The 20,761-nt window shown below is 31.0% G+C and overlaps 1 protein-coding gene across 1 annotated transcript; it reads right to left on the bottom strand.

Moving 5' to 3' along the window:
- Positions 1-649: 649 nt before the first annotated feature.
- On the bottom strand, positions 650-20,521 carry LOC108778956 (short neuropeptide F). The gene is made up of 4 exons (XM_018546286.1): positions 20,444-20,521; positions 12,896-13,001; positions 5,639-5,817; positions 650-827 (listed from the first exon to the last, which is right to left on the bottom strand). Exons 2-4 carry the CDS (start codon positions 12,981-12,983, stop codon positions 765-767), a joined length of 330 nt encoding a protein of 109 aa, XP_018401788.1. The 5' UTR covers positions 12,984-13,001; positions 20,444-20,521; the 3' UTR covers positions 650-764.
- Between the last annotated feature and the right edge of the window lie 240 nt (positions 20,522-20,761).

The raw sequence follows: 20,761 nt of genomic DNA on the forward strand, positions 1-20,761 counted from the left end.
TCGACAATTAAAAAGTAATGTTTTATTTTTTTTCAAAAAAAAAAATAAATTATTTCTCGATTTGTTAATAAATCACGAAATCAGAAAATTTAAGATATTTTGCTGTATAACGTTAGGGGCGTAAAGTAATTTCTATGTTTCTGTGCTAATACGTGTAATTAAACGAAGGGATAATTGCGAAGGAAAATTGTAACTGATTGTAATTGTATAATTGACCGAAGCATTTAAATTGTTAGATTGTTATCCCATGAATGAAGGATTTAGGCCAAGTGTCCTTTTATATCGCTGTCACTAATTAATGAAGATGACGACGAGATAGAATGGTGAGTGCAATTGTACAGGAAAGATCTTATAGAACGTGTTCAGCTCTTAAGTTGAACAGTGTCATGAATCTCGCAAAATCTCATACAAAGCGAAGGAATCGATTACCGTAAAACTGTCGTTTTAGGAACGCGTCGCTCCAAATTAACGCGCGCGCAAATCAAGCGTGTAAACAATGATAAAGTCGGTTTCTCTTTACGATCAGTCATTTGCCGAAACCACAAATTGTTTTTACCAAAAGTATCACTTTTTTTTTTTAGAGAGAGAGAGTAAAAGACACGAGAATTTTAGGAATGTCTTCTGTCAGTCTGGGAAGTGCGCGCGCTGCAGATCAAGACGCAATGACGATAAATTATACATAATTTATATTATACACGAGAGGGTGGTCGCGCGTTCTCATGAAGAAACAAACCAGAAAGATGTCCTTGGATCAGCTCCGCCGCTTAATTGTTGTCATCGTATCCCGCCGCAGCCGCCGCGCCTAGAGGTTTCGGCAGAACTCCTGCCTGTAACACACCGCGAAAGGACGCTAATTACTTAATTGCTTGTGAAAATCCAATTAATTGCGTACATTCGCCGAGTCCGGTGCCGATTAAATCAAAGCCGAAGACGATTCGAGCTGCGCGATAAGTGTCTTTGAACAGCGAACTGTCATAAAATATATAAAAATTCATGAAAAGAATGATTTTGTTAAAATGTCTAAAAATTTAATTAAATGCAGATATAGAAAATAATGTTGTTAAACCATCAAAATAATTGTGTAGAACGCTCAAGCTGGTTGCTGAAATGTCCAAACCTTTTGCAGCATTACTTATTAAGCTTGAGCATATAATCCTACATAATTATTTTAGTAGTTAACAAAATTATTTTCAAGTCTATATCTAGCTAAATTTTTACTTTAAAACTGTTCTTTCCGTGTACATACACGAGTACTGAATGAGGCACAGATTAAGATAATCAACTACAATTTGAGAAAGTTTATTCTTAAAATAACGAAGAAAAGTTCCTTAATATAAATGATATAATACTTAATACGACCTTATCAGGAAAGAAATTGCGCGATTGAATAAGAAAATATTCAACTCTCGTCAGGGAGAAAATATCTCCTTTCGTCATCATGATTTACGTAAATATACATAAATTACATCATTAATGTAAATACGCTATTCAATTTGGATACCACGTGTTGTACGTTATATGAAATGCTATTATTCTTAATCACGTCGTCTTGTACATAATACGCAAGCGTGCCCAATAAAGAGAAGTGGTCGCTCTCGTGAATCCACGTGTCATTTGACAGATCGATACCGCCGTCATCAACGGCGATTTCAGTAATGCAGATAAGAATTTCAGTAATGCGTCACGTCACTCTCTGGAATTTGTACTAGTCGTATACATCCACTGTCACGATTGCAAAGGCACACGTTACAAGTTTGCGGTACGACGGGGAACTTTTTATAAAGGGGAAGGAAGGAGATAATTGTTAGATACGGTAGAACGAGAAGTTTTCCCCTCGTGACTCATTCAAACTCCGTCGGGAGGTCCAGCCGCTCGTTTCTTCGTGTTGGGGGGATAAGTTAGTTTTATCGTATTATTACGGTCATTTGTAATTTGCCACCGAAATATCAACTTGCCTGCACTTCTCTTCATCTACGGCCATCATTTTTAACTGCGAACTACGTAAGACGGGGATGAAATATTGTCCTATTAAAGTATATAGATCAGATAACCGAAAGTCTTATATTTATAAAAAAAGAGATTTTGATGAGTTTTATCTTCACACGAACTGTGAATCGCAGTTATCCTAAGTGTGACAGAAATAAATATAGGTACTCGTTCAAAAAATAGATCATTGTAATGTTACACTGGCCCGTTTTTTTTTTTTAAATATATCTATATTAGCGAGTGAATATATTTATAACGAAATAAATGTTCGTAGAATATAAATTCGTTTCTCTATCACAACGTTATTAAATATCAGGTCGACATTATTTTCTAGCATCGCTCAAGAGAAGATAAATGTTGACAGTCCGCGACATTTTCGCAGCGCAAACCAAACACGGTGCTTCTTTTTTTTTAGCGTATCGGTGGCTGCAGCGAAATAACGTTTCTCGATGTAACAGTATATTGCTGTTAAAAAAGTCGTACGCTTCGTCGAGCGTACGAGGCGTCATAATGTTGTTCAGCCGGACTTTTAGAGATGAAAATTTCGTACCTCCTCGATATATCACGGGCGAGCGTATTGCAAGCGTATAAACGGGAGCAACATACCTTTCTAATGTTTCATATTGTTCGCATCTTTGCACAACTTCTGAGCGTAACGCAGTAAAAATTGAAATCGAAATAAAAGAAGGAATAAAATTGATTTATTAAAACACGCATTCTTTCATAGATCTTTATGAAGTAAAATTGCATTCTTCTACTCAAATACTTATGTAATGTGATAAAAGCGAGCGAAGCATACCTATACTTTCGACAAACATATACGCGCGTGATGTAGACATCGTATAACTTCAAAATGTAGTTTGCTCATTTCCTACATTAAAGTACACGTACTAGGACGAAATGAATTTATTTCGTTGAATATTTGCCTTGGCATTTTATTAAAAAGAGAGATGATAAATGTATGAATTAATTTGCATGTGAAGTCGCAAAACGTGCGGGCGTTTCTCGTAACTCTTTCATGTAACAGTTCTCTTTGAATGAGTTCAGTTGTCCCTGAGATATTCTAACATATATACGTTATAATATCTAGGCAATTAATGTTATACGAATGCAATAAAATATATATAAATGCTGAGAAATGAAATTTGTGCAAACTGAGATACGTTTTAATTCTCCAAAGAAAGTTATCTGCGTTTCGTGCAAAACCAAGATTTTGTAAAATTTATTATGGAGAAAAATGGGAACTACAAATGATCTCTTATATATATAAAATACTGTAAAATGAATAAATGAGATGAAAATAATGTATATACATATAAAAATAATATTATTGAAAATATATGGTGTTGTATTAAATCTTCGTTACGAATAACATACTCTTGTCTCAAAATGAAAGATAGAAGAAAGACGATTGAAAGAAGAGCGTAAATCCGTAGCACATTTGACATGTATTTTTAGACCTCAGCGTAACTTTCACGTGATATATATGAAAAGTCAATGTTATTTACAGCCAATGCTGTTTATATACTTATTAATTTATGTTCTATTACCTACAGCAATTAGGTCGGTATTCATTCTCCGTTTTTAATTTCAAGACCGTTTCAAGCGATGTTTTAAGATGCAAATACAGTCTCTGATTGGTTTGTGACATTTCTTCAAGCACTATACGAAACTTGAGCAACGTCTGTAAATTCCGTTTTTAGATTCTATGATACAATTCTTTGTTAATGTTATAATACTCTAAATATTTGTTAAACGATCATTTTTCTAATTACCATATTATAATCCCTATCCCTATTATCCTACGAGACAACCGGCATGCAAGTCGCGACCACACTTCAGTTCAGAAGAGCTGCGTCACTCTCACTAATTACGAGAAAATTAATTTCCCAGGGAATACTCGCGGCACATTAAGAATAGAATGCAAAGGGGACTCGAAAAGCATTATGAATTAAACCGCGCGCATTCCAGAAACAGAAGTAATTCATGCAAAACAAGAATATCCATCTCGAAAAGAATTTCCGATGACACGAAAATGTACTAAGTTCGTATTAATTATAAAAGTTCTTTCATCTTTTTATTTTTAGCGTGTCTTTTTTTATATGTATAATCAATTGTATTACGTTTTATATCAAATTGCCTTCATATCTAATGACTACTGCTACAATAAGTAGGGGAGACCGAGGTGAGTTTAAACAAAGGTAAGTTGAAACAACGTCGATATCTCGAAACCAATAATAGTCGATAATCGGGCAACAGTACAATTTTAATACACGTAAGACAAAGGTTAAAATTGTACTGTTGTCCGATTATCGCTATTATTGGTTTCAAGATATCGACGTTGTTTCAATTTACTTTTGTTTAAACTCATCTCGATCTCCCCTATGTATAATAAGTGAGCTACAATTTCAAAACGCACAATATGTAAAATTAGTGAATGCGTAAGACAAAGAATATATGCAATATAACAGTGGCGTAGCCAGGGGGGGGCTGCACAAATTCCCGAAATTCTGAATAATTTCAATAAGAATGTGCAAAATTGTTGAGCCGTAAATATCAATTTGTTTTGAAAGAGGAAATTAAATCTTGTTGGGATAGTTCCCATTTTTAATTTAATTGCAAAAATATCGTTTATTATATATTAAAAATATATTTGTTGATTTTCTTTTGTATTTAGCATGTAAACAAAAATTCGATAAATTACACGGAAAAAAATGTTGCTGCTAGTATTATACAATCGCAAAAAGTGGTATTGGGAGAACTGCAGCACTTCAACTCAGCCGAATATTAATATTTATTATTCAAATTTTTAAACTACAATCTTTGACATATTCTGCGACTTGTAGAGCTATTCCGAAATTTACGAAGCACTTTACAACAAAATGGCTGATTTATTTTGTCGAGTTTAGTGAATTTTTTTCAAACGTTAAAGTTATGTTACGAATTTTCGAATTAAAAATTTTCATTAATGCTACATTGTAGTTGAATATTTGAAGAAGTTTTCTGAAAAGTATTAGATCTTTAAAAGTAATAGTAAAAAAATTATGACAATTTATATGCTGCGTTAGTAAAACATCCGAAACGCGACATTGCAACGACATGTATATTATGTATTATATTATTTTGTTTTAAACTTTTTTGTTTATGCTTAGCAAATGTCACTAGTAAAAAAAAACATTTTAAAAAAATTGATTTCTACAGCCCCTCCCGAAACATTTTTCTCACTACGCCACTACAATATAATATAATTTATATAATATAGAATAATATAATTTATTAATTTTAATCACTTTAATGTTAGAGATTATTTTAATAACGTAATAAATTGCGTGAAACCGTTCGCGCTCGTTAATTAATCAAGTCAAATAAATCATTAAAGTACAAATGACCTGCAAATGACAAATCAATAGTGACTCTGTTTTATTTGACATTTATATAAAATTTACGCGGACAATGTAACTAAAATAAATAGGGGCAACGGAAAGGAGAGTTTTAGAAGACATATTACATATATCAGAGTTACCTAGCTACTTTCTCTGTATGAATACTTCTTGCACTCACTGTATATAACTAAATGAGTGTAATATTTTACAAACTTTTATGTTTGCCTAAGGATTTATTCTACATCATCAATGCAAAAGTGAGAACTTACGGAGATGTGCGGTCCAGAACGACCGTATCGAAGACGTAGCGCTGGCGATCGCTGCGATTTCCGAATCATCAGTTGTTCCAGCGGAATGCCGCTGAAACCGTTGTTGAGCGCATTGCGTTGTACCAAGAGCTTGTACAGCTCATGGATATTCTCTGCGGGCGCTTTTTCCGCCATTTCTTCTGTAAACATAAACGTATGGATTTATATAAAGAGTGTTAAAAAAAACATTTGGTATTTATATGATAGATTGTACAACACCAAATATAATAATGAAAGAGTCTTGGTGAACATGAGAGAGTTCAACCATTTCAAAGATATAAACATTTTTGTATGAGAGTATCATACTGACTTATCGACTCCTATATATGGACGTGAAGTTTTACCTCAGTGTTTACAAAGCATGTTCTAAATATTTTCATTCAATTTCAATAGGTACTTTGTAATGAAAAATTTCGATAATCAGTAAGTTGACATCCAATTATTACAATTGGATGGAAGATCATCTCATTGGATCTGTTCCGAATAGACTATCACACACAGTGTTACTTTCTCAATTTTTTTCTTTTCAGGTCGTATGCAATACATAAAAAACAATAATAAGTCAGTTATGATATATAAAATTGTTTATCAATAAGTAATAAAATTATAATAGTAATAATAAAAAATAAAATAAGTAGTAAAATTGTTTGTATTTTAGAAATGGTTAAACTTTTGACCTACATATTGTTCATTAAGCCTTTTCACTCAGTATGGTGTGTATATAAATAAATACTGAATGATTTTTTTAAACACACATCCTGTATATCTGTGTCAATACAGGATTAAACATTGATATTCTGTGGATGACTCGTAGAAAAGAGGATTTAACGAATGGCGGGAAAAACTTGTAACGTCATATTTTTTTGTTTTACGCGTATCAGTATCCATACATGTGCAGATGGCAAATCCTTCCTCTGCGTAAGATAAAATATTATAGAATAAAGTAATTCTGCTTTGATATATATATATGTATATACACCGATTTGTATAATTACCGTATAAATATTCATTGCATTTCAATTACTGTCAATATCAACGATTTTCATTGCGAATGAATCTTGGAATAATTTTAGTTCCTACTAAAGCGCCATCGAGCCATCGCCAGAAGCTTTTACTTCTTGAGAATTAATGACACATTAAGAGCATCAATGGCATTTATTGTTATATTGTCGATAAGTTTTCGATTGATAGCCGTCACTTTGTCTTACGACCCAGGCAAAGAAACATCTTTCATCATTGCTTAAAGATTGATTTCCGGGACGTGTACCAAGCGCGACTCTCGTATAGATACGCGTATGTCACATCTCCCTTTCGAACAGATGTAAATCGGGCGCGTGTGTGATGCGCGCGCGTCCAGTTTTACGGGAAAATATAGAGAGAAAGTATGACGTTTTACAAGTACGTCCGTTTTATGCGGCATTAAACTACTTTACGATAAGTAGCGTTCTTCGTATGGGCACGTAGGGTCATACGAATTGGTGGGCGTTTATACGGTTACTATCGTACATAACGCGCGTTATAACGATTATTCACTTTTATTCATCCACATAGTCGTCCTATAAAAAAAAAAACAGAAAGAAATACATATATTCCATCGGCGATGGCGACATTATCTGACGTGTCGTTTATCATATACGTAATATGTGTATATACATATATCTTGACGTGCGTGTATTCAGAATTATTAACGCTTTCAGTATCGATATCAATTTTTTTTTTTTTTTTCAAAAAATAAAGACACATTATGTTTCTATAAGATTTACAGATAGCAAATGTTTTTCGAATGTTTTTTGAAAACTATGAAAGCTTTATGGAAGCTCGAGTATTGTCAGTTATAACAGCGTTTGATAGAGGATTTTATTTTCTACGTACATGTTTACATTGATTTTATTCCTTTACATATTTTTATTTAAATAAAATATACAAGCAAAATAAATTTAAAAAAGGGTTTGTATTGTTTATATATGTATATATCATTGCATCTATTAAAATGATTAAAACGATTGTTTTATTAAAAAAAATCAAATTTATTATTAAAGCCAAACACTTTAAGAACACGTTTTCAATTTATTGTAGAGAAAATGTATTTATGATCGGGGATGCTGAGAACAAAAGAGCATCGAAACGGATGTTTATTCACACATCTCTTTGATTGCTTTCGAATAACGATATCGATAAACTTGACCAGTTCATCAATAAAAAAGCGATCTTTTTTTATTGTAACGGAGTAGTAGATATACACATCGACCTTGTAAGAATACAGACGATAGAATTTTCCCGCGTGTATATCGCACAAAGGCAAACAGGTAACCATTTTCCAATTGAATAGGCACCTTTCAACTCAATGAAAAACTTGCGTGTTAAAATTCGAGGACGCGCGATGATGTAAAACATGTTAGTGTGGTTTTTTTTTAATTCAAAATCGCAGCTCGTGTACAATCGATCAGATAAATCTAGTTTTCTGCATTAAAAAAATCATAAAATACCGGATACAAAGATACTGCAATTGCGATGGTTTGACTTTTATGTCAAATGCGAATTACTTGTTCTACAAAAAAAAAAAACAAAATTAACGAAGCGCGGGTTTCAAAGTAGATGCGGTTGTCCGTTGCACCTGTTGACTATCATAACGCGCTGCATCGCCTTCCGCGTTATAATGCGGACTATGTTATATTCAATTTTATCTCCATGGAGCTAAATATTCGCTGTTTGCTTCGCTAATGGCTTCTTTAACACTACCATGCAGTTTCAAATGATTTAATTAATAATTCATCAAAATTACGAGACCATCCCGAAAACGAAATTGAATCTTCCATAAAAAGAAAAAAAGAACTGCATATTGAAATATGTACAACTACACAGTGGAGCTGAGATCGATATGTTTGTGATGCTCGACTGAACGCTTTTGCGGTCTGTGGGAAAATCACCCTGGAATTCGTGCACGAGTAGAATGTACGTATATTGATAAAATGCGCTTATAACAAAAAGACCCTAACAGATAATTCGCGATAACGAGGTCATTTTGGCATTGCTTGTAGATAGAGAGAAAGGGAGGAAAGAGAGATCCTATAACAGGACACGATCCTCTTATAAGCGATTATTGAATAGAGAGAGATTTGACCAGGCGCGCGCAATCGTACGCGTGATTAGGGACACGATGAAAGTGACACGTAGGACGGTCAATATGATCAGACCGGATTTACGATGAGTTTATACCTTGCGGTGAAATACATAATTCCTAATCATCCTGGATCAACTGCGTTTCATATCGAGCGGTGTAATTATTCATTGAAATGTAATATTGTATCTTCATTAGTTGATGACGAGAGGGAATTCCGTGAATACCGATTTTGCGTTTAAAAATAACGTTTCGTTTTCTTACTATTAACGGTGTTGTATTTCTTTTCTGTTAGACTTTGTCAGATTTTATTATTTAAGTTTTATTTTTTCGCGTAATAGGACTCATTCATTTTCTAAGCTTGTCATTTAAAATTTCTCTAACTAAAAATTGCGCAATTCATTTATTAATAGTATTGGAAGATAAATACCTGTACGCGTTAAAAACATTATACAAATTAAAATTTGTAGAGAGCATATAATTTTTATTTATTAATGATGTTGGATGGTAAATATCTGTACATTAAGAAATTAAAATTTATGTAATGTTCTTAATGTACAGATATTTACTATCCAATACTATTAATAAATAAAAATAATATATTCTCTATAACGTATTTGAAGCAAAAGTCATGAAATTATTTTCTTATATTGTTTTATTATTTTCTTGTTGAAAAAACCTTCTGTTTAAAATCTGTCCAATATTTTGTAAAAAGCGAATGTCTTTTTAATCCTAAATTACTTGTAACTTTAAAACTGTTATTATTTATATTTTAATAATTTAGTTTAAAAAAATTTTGCTAATATGTATACAAAAAGAGAAATAATTTGTTATTTAAAAGTATTCAAGTAAATTGCAAGAAATGAAAAAATTTATATATTTTATTATAATATAATATAAAAATATTTAACATTACATTACTTTTGAGTTACGCTAAATAAATTATTCTATAGATACGCATGAAGATAACTATACAATTACATAATATTATGTAATGTAATAAGGCAAAATCGTTATATTAACAAGTGCAATTCGATAGAAGGTTTAATTAGACTTACATTTTTCGCTACGGTCTAGAAGCCGACGGCTTAATAATAGCCATTCTTCGCGATCATTAATTATTGTAGTAGGAGACGCGCTGGCGACAGCCTCGCGTTGATATGCGGTATTACCGGTAATGGAATACAAAACGTGTTATCATGCCAAGTAAGAGTGAAACTTTAATGAGACTTATAGCGCGGTAGGATAGCTCGGCAAAACATAAATTTGCATTGAAAGAACGAGAAATATTCATCATAAGAATTTGTCAAAATGATGAACTTTGAGGAAGTATAGAAGTTTATTATTATTGTCATTTTAAAGAAGTATAATAATATATAGAGTATAAGGAGGTATAAGAAGATCATTTCGGAAATGGTATAAATCTAATAGCGAATTTGATTAGACGCACTCAACCGGATTGGTGCACATCAAGCCGTCGTACACAAATTGACATAAAGATGTATATTTCAATATCGAGCTGCTTCTCGTCCCGATTAGGCGAGCGGTTTACCCCCATTTTGCGTTCATTAACCGACCGATCAAAGTTCTAGTGTCTAAAAATGATTGGATTCGATTCCTCATATTATTCTGAGAAAAAGCATCTATATACACTTTATTTGTTTAAGTGGTCATTAAAAAGTTATAAACATTTTTTTGTTTAAAAAATCTAAACTTTGAACAAAAATTTCGAAAAAATTCTGTAAGCTTAATTGGATCAAAATGAATATTTTTTGTCTGTTAGACTTTTTCGATAAAATCAATAGTTTTCGAGATAAAAAATGTCAAAGCTTGAAAAATGACTACCTTTACGATTTCTTTTCTCACAAACTAATCATCCAATCAGTACGAATAAAAAACGAAAATATTCGGCCAATCTTAAACTATAACGAGGAATTTTTTAATTTTCATCCATACTGTTATTGATAGTGAAAACTTTATTAGAATGAAGCTCTGAAGGCGCGTCCGCGGCGCGTGAGCGGTCTCGACGCTGCGTTGCTACATCGGCGCGCCGAGCATGTGCATACACATGTTCATGCGTGTTTTGTTTTCGATTTAGTTTTCGCTAGCATTTTTTTCTCAATCCGTTGTGTTTCATTTCAGTAAAAACTATTATTGAATTATATAATTATATTCAAAATTCGTGTTTTATTGAAATTTATATTCTAGTGTAGATATTTCAACTTTCAAACAAGCGCTGTGCCTATAGCTGTGATACTATTAACGACTCGGCGGCGTCGCATCGAGACTGCTCACACACCGCGGACGCGCCTTCAGAACTTCATTCTAATAAAGTTTTCACTATCAATAACAGTACGGATGAAAATAAAAAAATTCCTCGTTATAGTTTAAGATTGGCTGAATATTTTCGTTTTTCATTCGTACTGATTGGATGATTAGTTTGTGAGAAAAGAAATCGTAAATGTAGTCATTTTTCAAACTTTGACATTTTTGATCTCGAAAACTATTGATTTTATCAAAAAAGTCTAACAGACAAATATGTTCATTTTGATCCAATTAAGCTTACAGAATTTTTTCGAAATTTTTGTTCAAAATTTAGATTTTTTAAACAAAAAATGTTTATAACTTTTTAATGACCACTTAAACAAATAAAGTGTATATAGATGCTTTTTCTCAGAATAATATAAGGAATCGAATCCAATCATTTTTAGACACTAGAACTTTGATCGGTCGGTTAATTCATTTTCTAAGCGACTTTTCGGGGGTAAACCTAGATGAAGTGAACTACGATATTCACGAAACAATGGCATTCTAATGATGGATTTAGATATCTATGGAAATAATTTACGGAACATATAGTTTCTGTATAGACATAGAAAAATACAGAAATAATAATTAATACTCTATGTAAGTAACTTACTTGTTTCAACTATGAAAGTAAATTATTTGCTTCAAGTTGTATTTCAAAAATTCATACATCCGCAAATTTATATCCTAAGTTTATCACAACCATTAAATTTATTAAAAATATATTCTGAATCTTGGTAAGTTTAATAAATATTTCAATGAAGTTTATTAAATTAAAAGAAATTCGATGTTTGTTTATTAAAGAGAAGTTTATTTCTTCGATCAATTTTTTACTATTCTTCAAAAAAAAATAAATTTTTGTTTGGAATATATAATAATGAGCTTTTCTAAAATTTTGTAATAAAGGTATATTTTACAATTATTAAAAAAATATTCTTTGTTAAAGACAACTATTATTTAAAAGGAAGAAAATGAATTAAATAACTTTTATATTTCTCTCTTAGCAATACAATGATATTTTTCTGCGTATAGAAAATAATGTGGAAAATCTTATATGTGAAAAATCAAGTAATTCATGAAATATTCAATATATTTTATTGCTCTGTTAGGTAAAATGTATATCCTATAATTCAAAATGTTTATTAAATTTTAAATATCTCAAAATATTTACTTTTGCGCTTAGATTAAATCAATATACAAAGATTTTAATATGCATCAGTCCGCATTAGTACGTCCAATCGAATTCGCTAAAAAAGTTATTCAATTCAATGCAATATAAATTCCGTATTAATTCCAAAAATTTTCCAGAAATTAAACACACATGAATGAAAAGACCCATCTTCAATCGAGGCGGTTCTTCGCATGCTTAATAATATCTTTTGTAAATTTATACAATTATAATAAATTAAATAAGTAAATTTATACCAATTTTTTTTTTCAAGTAAACTGTATGCCGATTATTTATCGATCATGAAACACAAATCCTAAATCAAAACTGAAGTAATATTACAAATTAAATTGTCAAGTAATTTAGTATTATCGGTGCTAATAAACATCATTAAAATAATTTATTACGATTACATTATCCCGGATTTCGAACCTGACCTCCTGTATTTCATGCAAAAAATTCTTTCCAAAAATTAAATTTACTCCAATTATATAAAAAAAAACCTGTTTATTTAAAAAAAAAACTAGATAATAAATGCATAATTATTCTGCATGTATCAACAACATCTTTTCAAGTAAACAATAAATAATTTGTGAAGTCATATGAAAGTAACAAAATAACTTACCTCCGTAATCCACGTAATTTTCGGTTGCGTCCACGAAATTGACTATCACCACGACAAGAATGAAAGCTGCGCGATATTTAGCATACATAATGTTGTCTTCTGTTCTCTGCAATCAAACAAACAATTCTACATGTAATTTAATTCCTCTGGTTGATTTTCCGGACGTAAAGGTTTTGCTTCAGACATGTGCGACCGAGAACGCGCATATGTGCCAAGCGCGTTATCTAATCGATTTGGTAAAGAATAGTTTTCTCCTTCTTTCTTTCTTTTTTTACATTATAAAGATGAAAGATTGTCACACTATTATTTTGTAAGTTTATAATTCAAATGTTGCAACATGACGCAACACATCACAATGGCAGTTTTGTTTCACTAATTGTATAAGACTTGCACTTTGTAGAAGCTTCGACCGTGCTGGAATATATACTACGTTTGTTGCTGATATAATTCCCCCATGTATCGTTTGGACATGCGAACGTTTGACGAAAATGAGGGAAGATAAATTCAAAACCGCTACGATAACAATCAAGCCAAGTATGGGTTTCGCAGTTAAATAACATCGCCTACTCATGAGACATTGGTCGCGTTCAGCAGAGAATGTAGCGGTACAACCGTTGTAAAATTTCGCGCTACGGAGCGGTTTACGCTATTACAACATGTTTGCTGAGCGGTCACCATTTGAAAGCTCCCAGCGCTACGGAGCGTAGCGTAAAGCGCTCATGTAGCGACTTTCTCTACTGAACGCAACCATTATTTACTTAACTCTTCGAGCACTGTCATAATAATTTTATTATGCAAAATACTTTATTATATCATTTTCTCATGTCTATTGTAAAGAGCTATCCAAATGAAATATGTATTTCAAGATGAATAAGGAATTTATTTCTTATTGTGATAAGAGGTATATGGATAAGCAGTATTGTTAACATTACCGTATTTATTTTAATGTACCATTTATTTTAATATACTACAGCAGCCTGTAAATGCTTATAATTTTATGTCTATTATTTTCGGTAAATCTAAAATTATAGAGAAAAATATAGTTCGCATAATCCTTATTAATAGTAACTGTTTTTAAGTTTTTTGTACTTTTAGTCGTCACATTTTTGTATTAAAATGCAGTACTCGTCATTCTTATATTTAAATATATTTAATGACAGGAAGATAATAATAGAAGCTAACAATAAATGTATTATTAAGTGTGGGAGTAATCCATTAATTGAATTTTTTACTTTAAAAAAGTTAAATATTTAACGACAAAGAAATTTATAGGCATACATATAATATAACGATTTTTCATTTTTCATTAAAAAATGTATTAATCTCGTCAGAATAAACTATTTAATATTCGAAATAGTTTGAGAAAATTACTTTATATTTAATAAACGATTTTTATTGAAAAATTTGTCGAGTTTCACGGTTGGTATTATAACACTTTGTAATTTTGTGATCAAAAGAGCAAGTTTAGGAAAATCTTTCATCGTTAGCCTAATATCACTTTATCGACAAAATCTTTTAGCTCATTCAGGACTGTGAGTCAAAGCGTATCTCTTTATGCCCTCAATGTTCAAAGGATCATGTTATCGATATCATCGAGGTCATAATATTAACGAGCTATATTTTTATGTCGATATCTAGTTAGCTATGTTATTATTTATGTCATGCAACGGCTCAAGTGACAAGACAAGAAGCAAGAGAAAAAAAGTGAACTATCAGCATCGACACCGCGCTTTCTGAATAATTCATTGAATTATAAATTCTACTTAGAAGGGAAGATCGCGTCCGCATCGTCAAACGACGAATATTCGCGTGCACGTGGATCATGTTGTAAAATTAAGTGCATATGTAAACGTTAATTTTTGGCGTGAAATATTAAACTGGATCACACGCTTCGCAAGTGTCGTATGAACGTGACATTTCCATACCGAATTATCATTTCCACGCAACTTGTGTACTACCACAATCTATCATCTGACTCACGATGAGAGTATCCGTGCGAGCATCGCGATCTCTGTTCCGAACGGGGTATTAATTTAGAGGCAACCCTCATTAAAGCAGGCACAACCGCAAAGCAAGAAGGCTTCATCCATACATGACACCTGTTTTGGCGTGTAATCTGCGTTTTTGGCCATAAAATTCAAACATAGATCCATTATACGTATCTATGTTTGAATAATAATCCACGCCTGTTTCCCGAACGATCCCATTTCGATGTTTCTTTGCTGTGGGAAAGTATGACGTTATTGCCTTCTTCCATTTCCGCCTTTAACATTAATCGCACGACAAAAACGCTTGTAAACATATTTCATTTTATTTACCGAGGATAAAAATTCCATTAATGCTAATATGACTTCCATTTTTCCCTTTTGTCATTAAAAGTTTAACATTTTCGAATTTTAATGTACAAATAATGTTACGACTCATCTAAAGAAGAAAATACGCATGAATCTCTATTAACAGGAAAATATAGAGGTTATATTGTAAATAATTATCATGCAGCATTGAAATAATATTTCTTCTGCAAGAACAGGAGAACTGCAGAAAGATAACAAAAATATTGTAATATCGCTTTATATATTTATATTTTATATATCATATATACATATATTATTGCTCAAAAGCTTCAGTATATCTGTTATTGTGTCTCTGCTAATAATTTTATTTTTTATAAAATATGAAATTTTAATATGATATATATATATATAATATATCTTTTATTTTTTTTTTCGCGCGCGATCATGGAAATATTCAATAAAGTCGCAAATTGCCAAAAGATAATTATAAATAAAAATTATGATTAATAAATGCAAATTTTATATTTATATTTTATTCTTTTTTTATATTACGAAATTTCTATAAATACGGATTGTGCTGTAACTTTTTTATATCTTATACAATTTTCTTTTTTTCTCTGGACAAATACAATATTATTTATTATTACATATCTAATTGTATCTTGCAACATTTATTAAATACTGAAAAATATAAGAAATATATTTAAAAGTATAAATTAAAAAAATACAATCAGAGATGTATATTAAAAAAAAAAAATTAAGTCTTTAAAAGCATACGGGGGTAAACATATAGCAGATCTAAAAAAAGTCCTCTTAAAAAGGATTTAATTTATTATATATGTATATATAAAATACATATAATACCTTTTACATCATGTATTTCTATTAAACAAATAAATTTGAAATTCTGTTCCAATGACTGGAGATGGAGAGATCCGGTTTATGTTGTTATTTATTGTGGTTTATGTCGCGACAATCTCTAACGTACGACAGAACCCAAGTTGTCGAATCCAATTCTATTTGTCGTGTCTACGGGCGCGAATTATAGCGTATAATCCGTTGATTACTCACACCGCATTGACCGAGGTAAATCTGTTTAATCGTTTTCGCGTGCTCGATATTAAACGTACACGAATGCAATACACGCCGATGCGTAATTGCTTTATGAAGCCCATTTTAGACGATGTATAATTCTCGTCAGAGTTCAGAATAAAATTGAATGCGTATCTTTATGTTGCACGATATGAAAAATGCTATTTAAGGATCAGAATATATACCTATACAAACTACAAAAATGTAGACATCAAATTATGTAACATAAAGTTATAAATATTTCTAAAATCTACAAACTGTACACGTAGATAGTTCAAGGTTTAATATAAGCATACAAGTGTGTTTCATCTTTGCCATCGGTTTCTTATATAGCAGTGTTTTGCATAGGGTTGTTTTGGAAGATCTCGAACCATCTCTATGTAAACGTCTTGCATATAAATTGATTACGATAAATTCAAAGACAAGTTCTTTATCATCTCTAATAAGAGATTTTTTTGGAGCTCTTGTTGGATTTCCGTTGAATAGCTAACTCCAATGAAAGTTTTGCTATAATAAAAAAATTGTAGACAACAACAGTTCAAATAATAATTTCAAATCGAGAAGCAATATTTCTTCGAAATATTTTCACCATTAAACATTTTTGAAGAAGGTATGTACATGCTAAATATTTTATTCGAAAACAAATCATTTGATGATATATTTATATTTAAGTTTCAAGAACTTCTGTTATTACTGTTAATGAATAAAAACATTCCGTCTCTCTTGGAAAAGGACTAAATTATAATTTGAACATTTTAAAAAAGCATCATGACGCGAACAAATAATAATAATAATGTAGAGCAAGAATATCCCGCACTTCTCAACCTTGATTAACGGCAATTTACTTGTTGAGCTTTCCAAGGCAATAATTGCCCATCTTTTTACTCGGTACGTGCTGCACAGGCTTTTAAAGAACATAAATAATTTACGCGTACCGATGAGAAGATGGTAAAATCGTATTTTTGCTCACCAATTATTTTTGCTCGTGGATTCTTTCCGCTTCACTTATATCGACTTTTAATGTATTTATCTGCTAGCGTTCAAGAAAAATAACTAAATTTGTTGTATAATCAGTGAGTAGCAATTAAGTAAGAGAGGCTGTACAAGAAAAAAGATATCGATTATCATAGCTCCGTCGACGTTCAGATGTAACAATATCTGATCTTAATTACTTTTTGCGCTAATTAGTCGTTAGTGAAACGTCTTAATAAACGAGAAGTGTGCGAAAAGCACAGGTCGTTGCGCAATGAAGAAACACATTGTAACCAAATATCGATTTTGGATACTATTTCTGTATATAATGGAATTACGTTTTAAAAGCTGCTTTTCAGGTATTTTCCATTTGTGCGGTAAGATTCTTCATTTGTATACCGATTTTATTTCCCTACCATTATTATCCTATGACAAATATTTTCAAGCTGCTCGGTTATCAACCCCAGATGACTTTTTGATCACGTATATACGTATATATGTACGTAATGTTAATGTTCAAGTTAAATGAATTTTGGTCGTACAATGGCACCGATATTTTAACGCATGAATGTATTGTACCCACGCATTTCCAGTTAAGAAGTTTGACAAAACGTGAATGTGCGCTGCAGGAAGTTTTTGAGAAAAGCAGATAAAAAAATTTAAAATTTGTTACGAACAAATTGTATAAATATATATGTCCAAGTTCACGAGTATCCGTTAAGTTAAATCTCTTGCAGTACGGTTTATAATCTACATAATCATGCGACGCGGAAAGTAAAGTGTATGTCGAAGATAAAGATATACAGATAAAAGTTTAAAAAGTTTGTACTTTGAATATTATTTAACTTTTTAATAATTTTTTATACTATAAATTATACGCAATTATAGTAAGTGTATAGAAAAAGAATCTAAATTAAAATACCTGATTCAATTTATATAAATTATTTTTATTTAAATTTATGTTCGAGTGCAATGTCTAATAAAATGCGGCCAAATCATTTTATTTGAAGAGCAGATAAACCGTATTAAATAAACAATTACCGTTATTGCACAACAACAATAACGTAAAACTTTAAGCGCAAAATACAAATCAAAACAATTTATGTGATATCAAATATAATAATATGTAATACATCACATTCAATGTGCACTGAAAATAATTATAGATTTTAAATTATCCTAAAATTCGCAAATATATCGGCTGTAAGCTTGTATAATTTAGCTGCAAAATGTCAATCTTTCTTTGTCCTCTGTTTTATATCTTTGACCTACGTTAGTAATTTATTACCCATTATATTGCGATAAAGAAAATAGTAATGACCACGCCGCCGGATAGTTTCAATGGATTTACGTACATCATAATCATAAGGGCAGCGTACTCAATTTTTATGAGGAATACAAAAGCGTTTTTGTTTAAAACACCATTGATTGGATATATACGCAGCATAGTTTTACGCATTTAAATTTTTAGTCTCATTAGTATTATAAAAAATAAGAAAAAATTACAGTATCTAAATAAGAACCTAATTATTATTGAATGTTTCACCATTAAAATCTTTTTATAAATATTCTTTATACAGGCCTATCCAATTTGAGCTCCAGAGCAAACCATCGACGTAAAAAATTTAATGTGAATAAGATTTCATCAACTGTTAAGCATCATTTAAATGCGTATCAACACTTTACAGTCTCCGAAATCTCATCCATATTGATTTTTTTGCGTCGATGATTTTGCGTTTTAAACTCAAATTGGACAGTCTATCCTCAGGATGTTATTTATAAAAATTGATCTACAGAATTATTCATATGTGCTTTAAGAATAAATATTTATATTACGCGAATGAATATATTTGATAATTATATTTTTTGAGAACTCATATTTTATATATTATAAATACATACACAGACACACACATACACTATATATATATTAATTATTTCAAAATGATTTAGTATACGGAAGATACGATAAATTATTTTTCCTAATTTACTGCTACATCACACGTCATAATTATTCAATTTCTTCAACGAAGATAGAAGTATGTATATGTAAACTGCACGCGCACGTATAAACCACACTCACATATGTATTAATTGATAAATACAGAAAAAATCGTGTTTTTTTACACGTATTATATTTTTTATCAAAAAATATAACTCAAAAATAAAATTTAATCAAGCAGAGGAAAATTAATTTAGAAAATTTGATTTTACCACTATAATTAAACATAATAATCAGCAATATTTTCTGTAAAGTAAAATTCATTACATATTATTTATAGTAAATATTATTAACACAAAATAAATAAATAAATAATAACAAACAATTAATGTAAAATATTTTAAAGGATAAGCATAATCGATTAATAATTGATTATTTAATCAAATGTGATTAGTCTGTTTTTTTTTGTCTTGAGAGTCGACAGGAGTGACGGATAAGATTATTTGCATTTCGATTGCACCATAGTTAATTAAAAAATGCAATTGATTTGCAATTGCGTTCATTTAATATAATTGTTTTTTAAAAGTAAATGATCATTATGTCCATTACTTTAAAAAAGACGTGTACAAAAATTTACTGTAAACAATGTATTGTATTAGATATTTTAAAGCAAAATCTCGTACCAATATCATACCAATATCGTACCTTATCATACCAATTTTGAGTGATTTATTAAATTTAAAAAGTTATAAGATTACAAAGTAAATAGAATTTTTAAGTATATTTTTTGAAATCTACCATTCTCTTTTATAGAAGAATAGAATTCTGTTTATAATTGTATGTGCCGTATAATTTATAAAATGTATTTAAAAAATCAAAATGTACAACATATTATAGTATATTTAAAATATGTCAATATATATATCAAAATGTAACGAAAGATGAATCAGAGAATATTAAAATATAATGCTTCCTGATCTTTTCTATAATTTAGATGTAATATGTACGTTAACCAGACTCACAAGTAACGGATTTGAAGATAAGTCAAACAATGAAAGTTCAATTAATTATAATAAGATTTTATAGTATTTCCGAAGTAAATTGCAGGAAAACCCATTTTCGTGATCTTGGAATTTGTAAACTTGGAAATTGTTAAACGCAGAGATAACTATCAGAAAAGAAGAAGAAATGAAAAAGAAAGTAAGGAACGATACAAAAGGACGTGTATAAGAAATAAATCGGACTCACCGAGTTTGAATTCTTGAGCGTTATAGTCTCAGGTGATGACACTGCAGGGATTGAATGATTTGAACGTTACCGGAGCGACGACGGTAATGAGAGAATGTGACCAAGGGACCCTTCATATATATATATATATATATATATGGGAAAGCCGTGCTTTCGACGGGGGGATGAAAGAGAGACGGAAAGAGAGCGAGAGAAAGAGAAAGAGACAGGGTGGGCGCACAGGTGGCTCGAAAGCGGCCACGCGATCACGGGGCGCAAGCGTCCTCTTCTTGCCATACCCCGTTCGTCCCTCCAACTTTGCCACTCTCTTGCAACGAG

Source organism: Cyphomyrmex costatus, unplaced genomic scaffold (assembly GCF_001594065.2).
Source record: "Cyphomyrmex costatus isolate MS0001 unplaced genomic scaffold, Ccosl1.0 scaffold532, whole genome shotgun sequence".
NCBI classification, from domain to species: Eukaryota; Metazoa; Arthropoda; class Insecta; order Hymenoptera; family Formicidae; genus Cyphomyrmex; species Cyphomyrmex costatus.

What these genes read in the sequence shown, in the direction of transcription:
- LOC108778956 (XM_018546286.1), bottom strand. Translation starts at nt 12,983, where the DNA reads ATGTATGCTAAATATCGCGCAGCTTTCATTCTTGTCGTGGTGATAGTC. An exon ending in AAATTACGTGGATTACGGAG is followed by an intron (nt 5,818 to 12,895) that starts GTAAGTTATTTT and finishes TTATGTTTACAG; the next exon opens with AAGAAATGGCGGAAAAAGCG. An exon ending in GTTCTGGACCGCACATCTCC is followed by an intron (nt 828 to 5,638) that starts GTAAGTTCTCAC and finishes GGTGTGTTACAG; the next exon opens with GCAGGAGTTCTGCCGAAACC.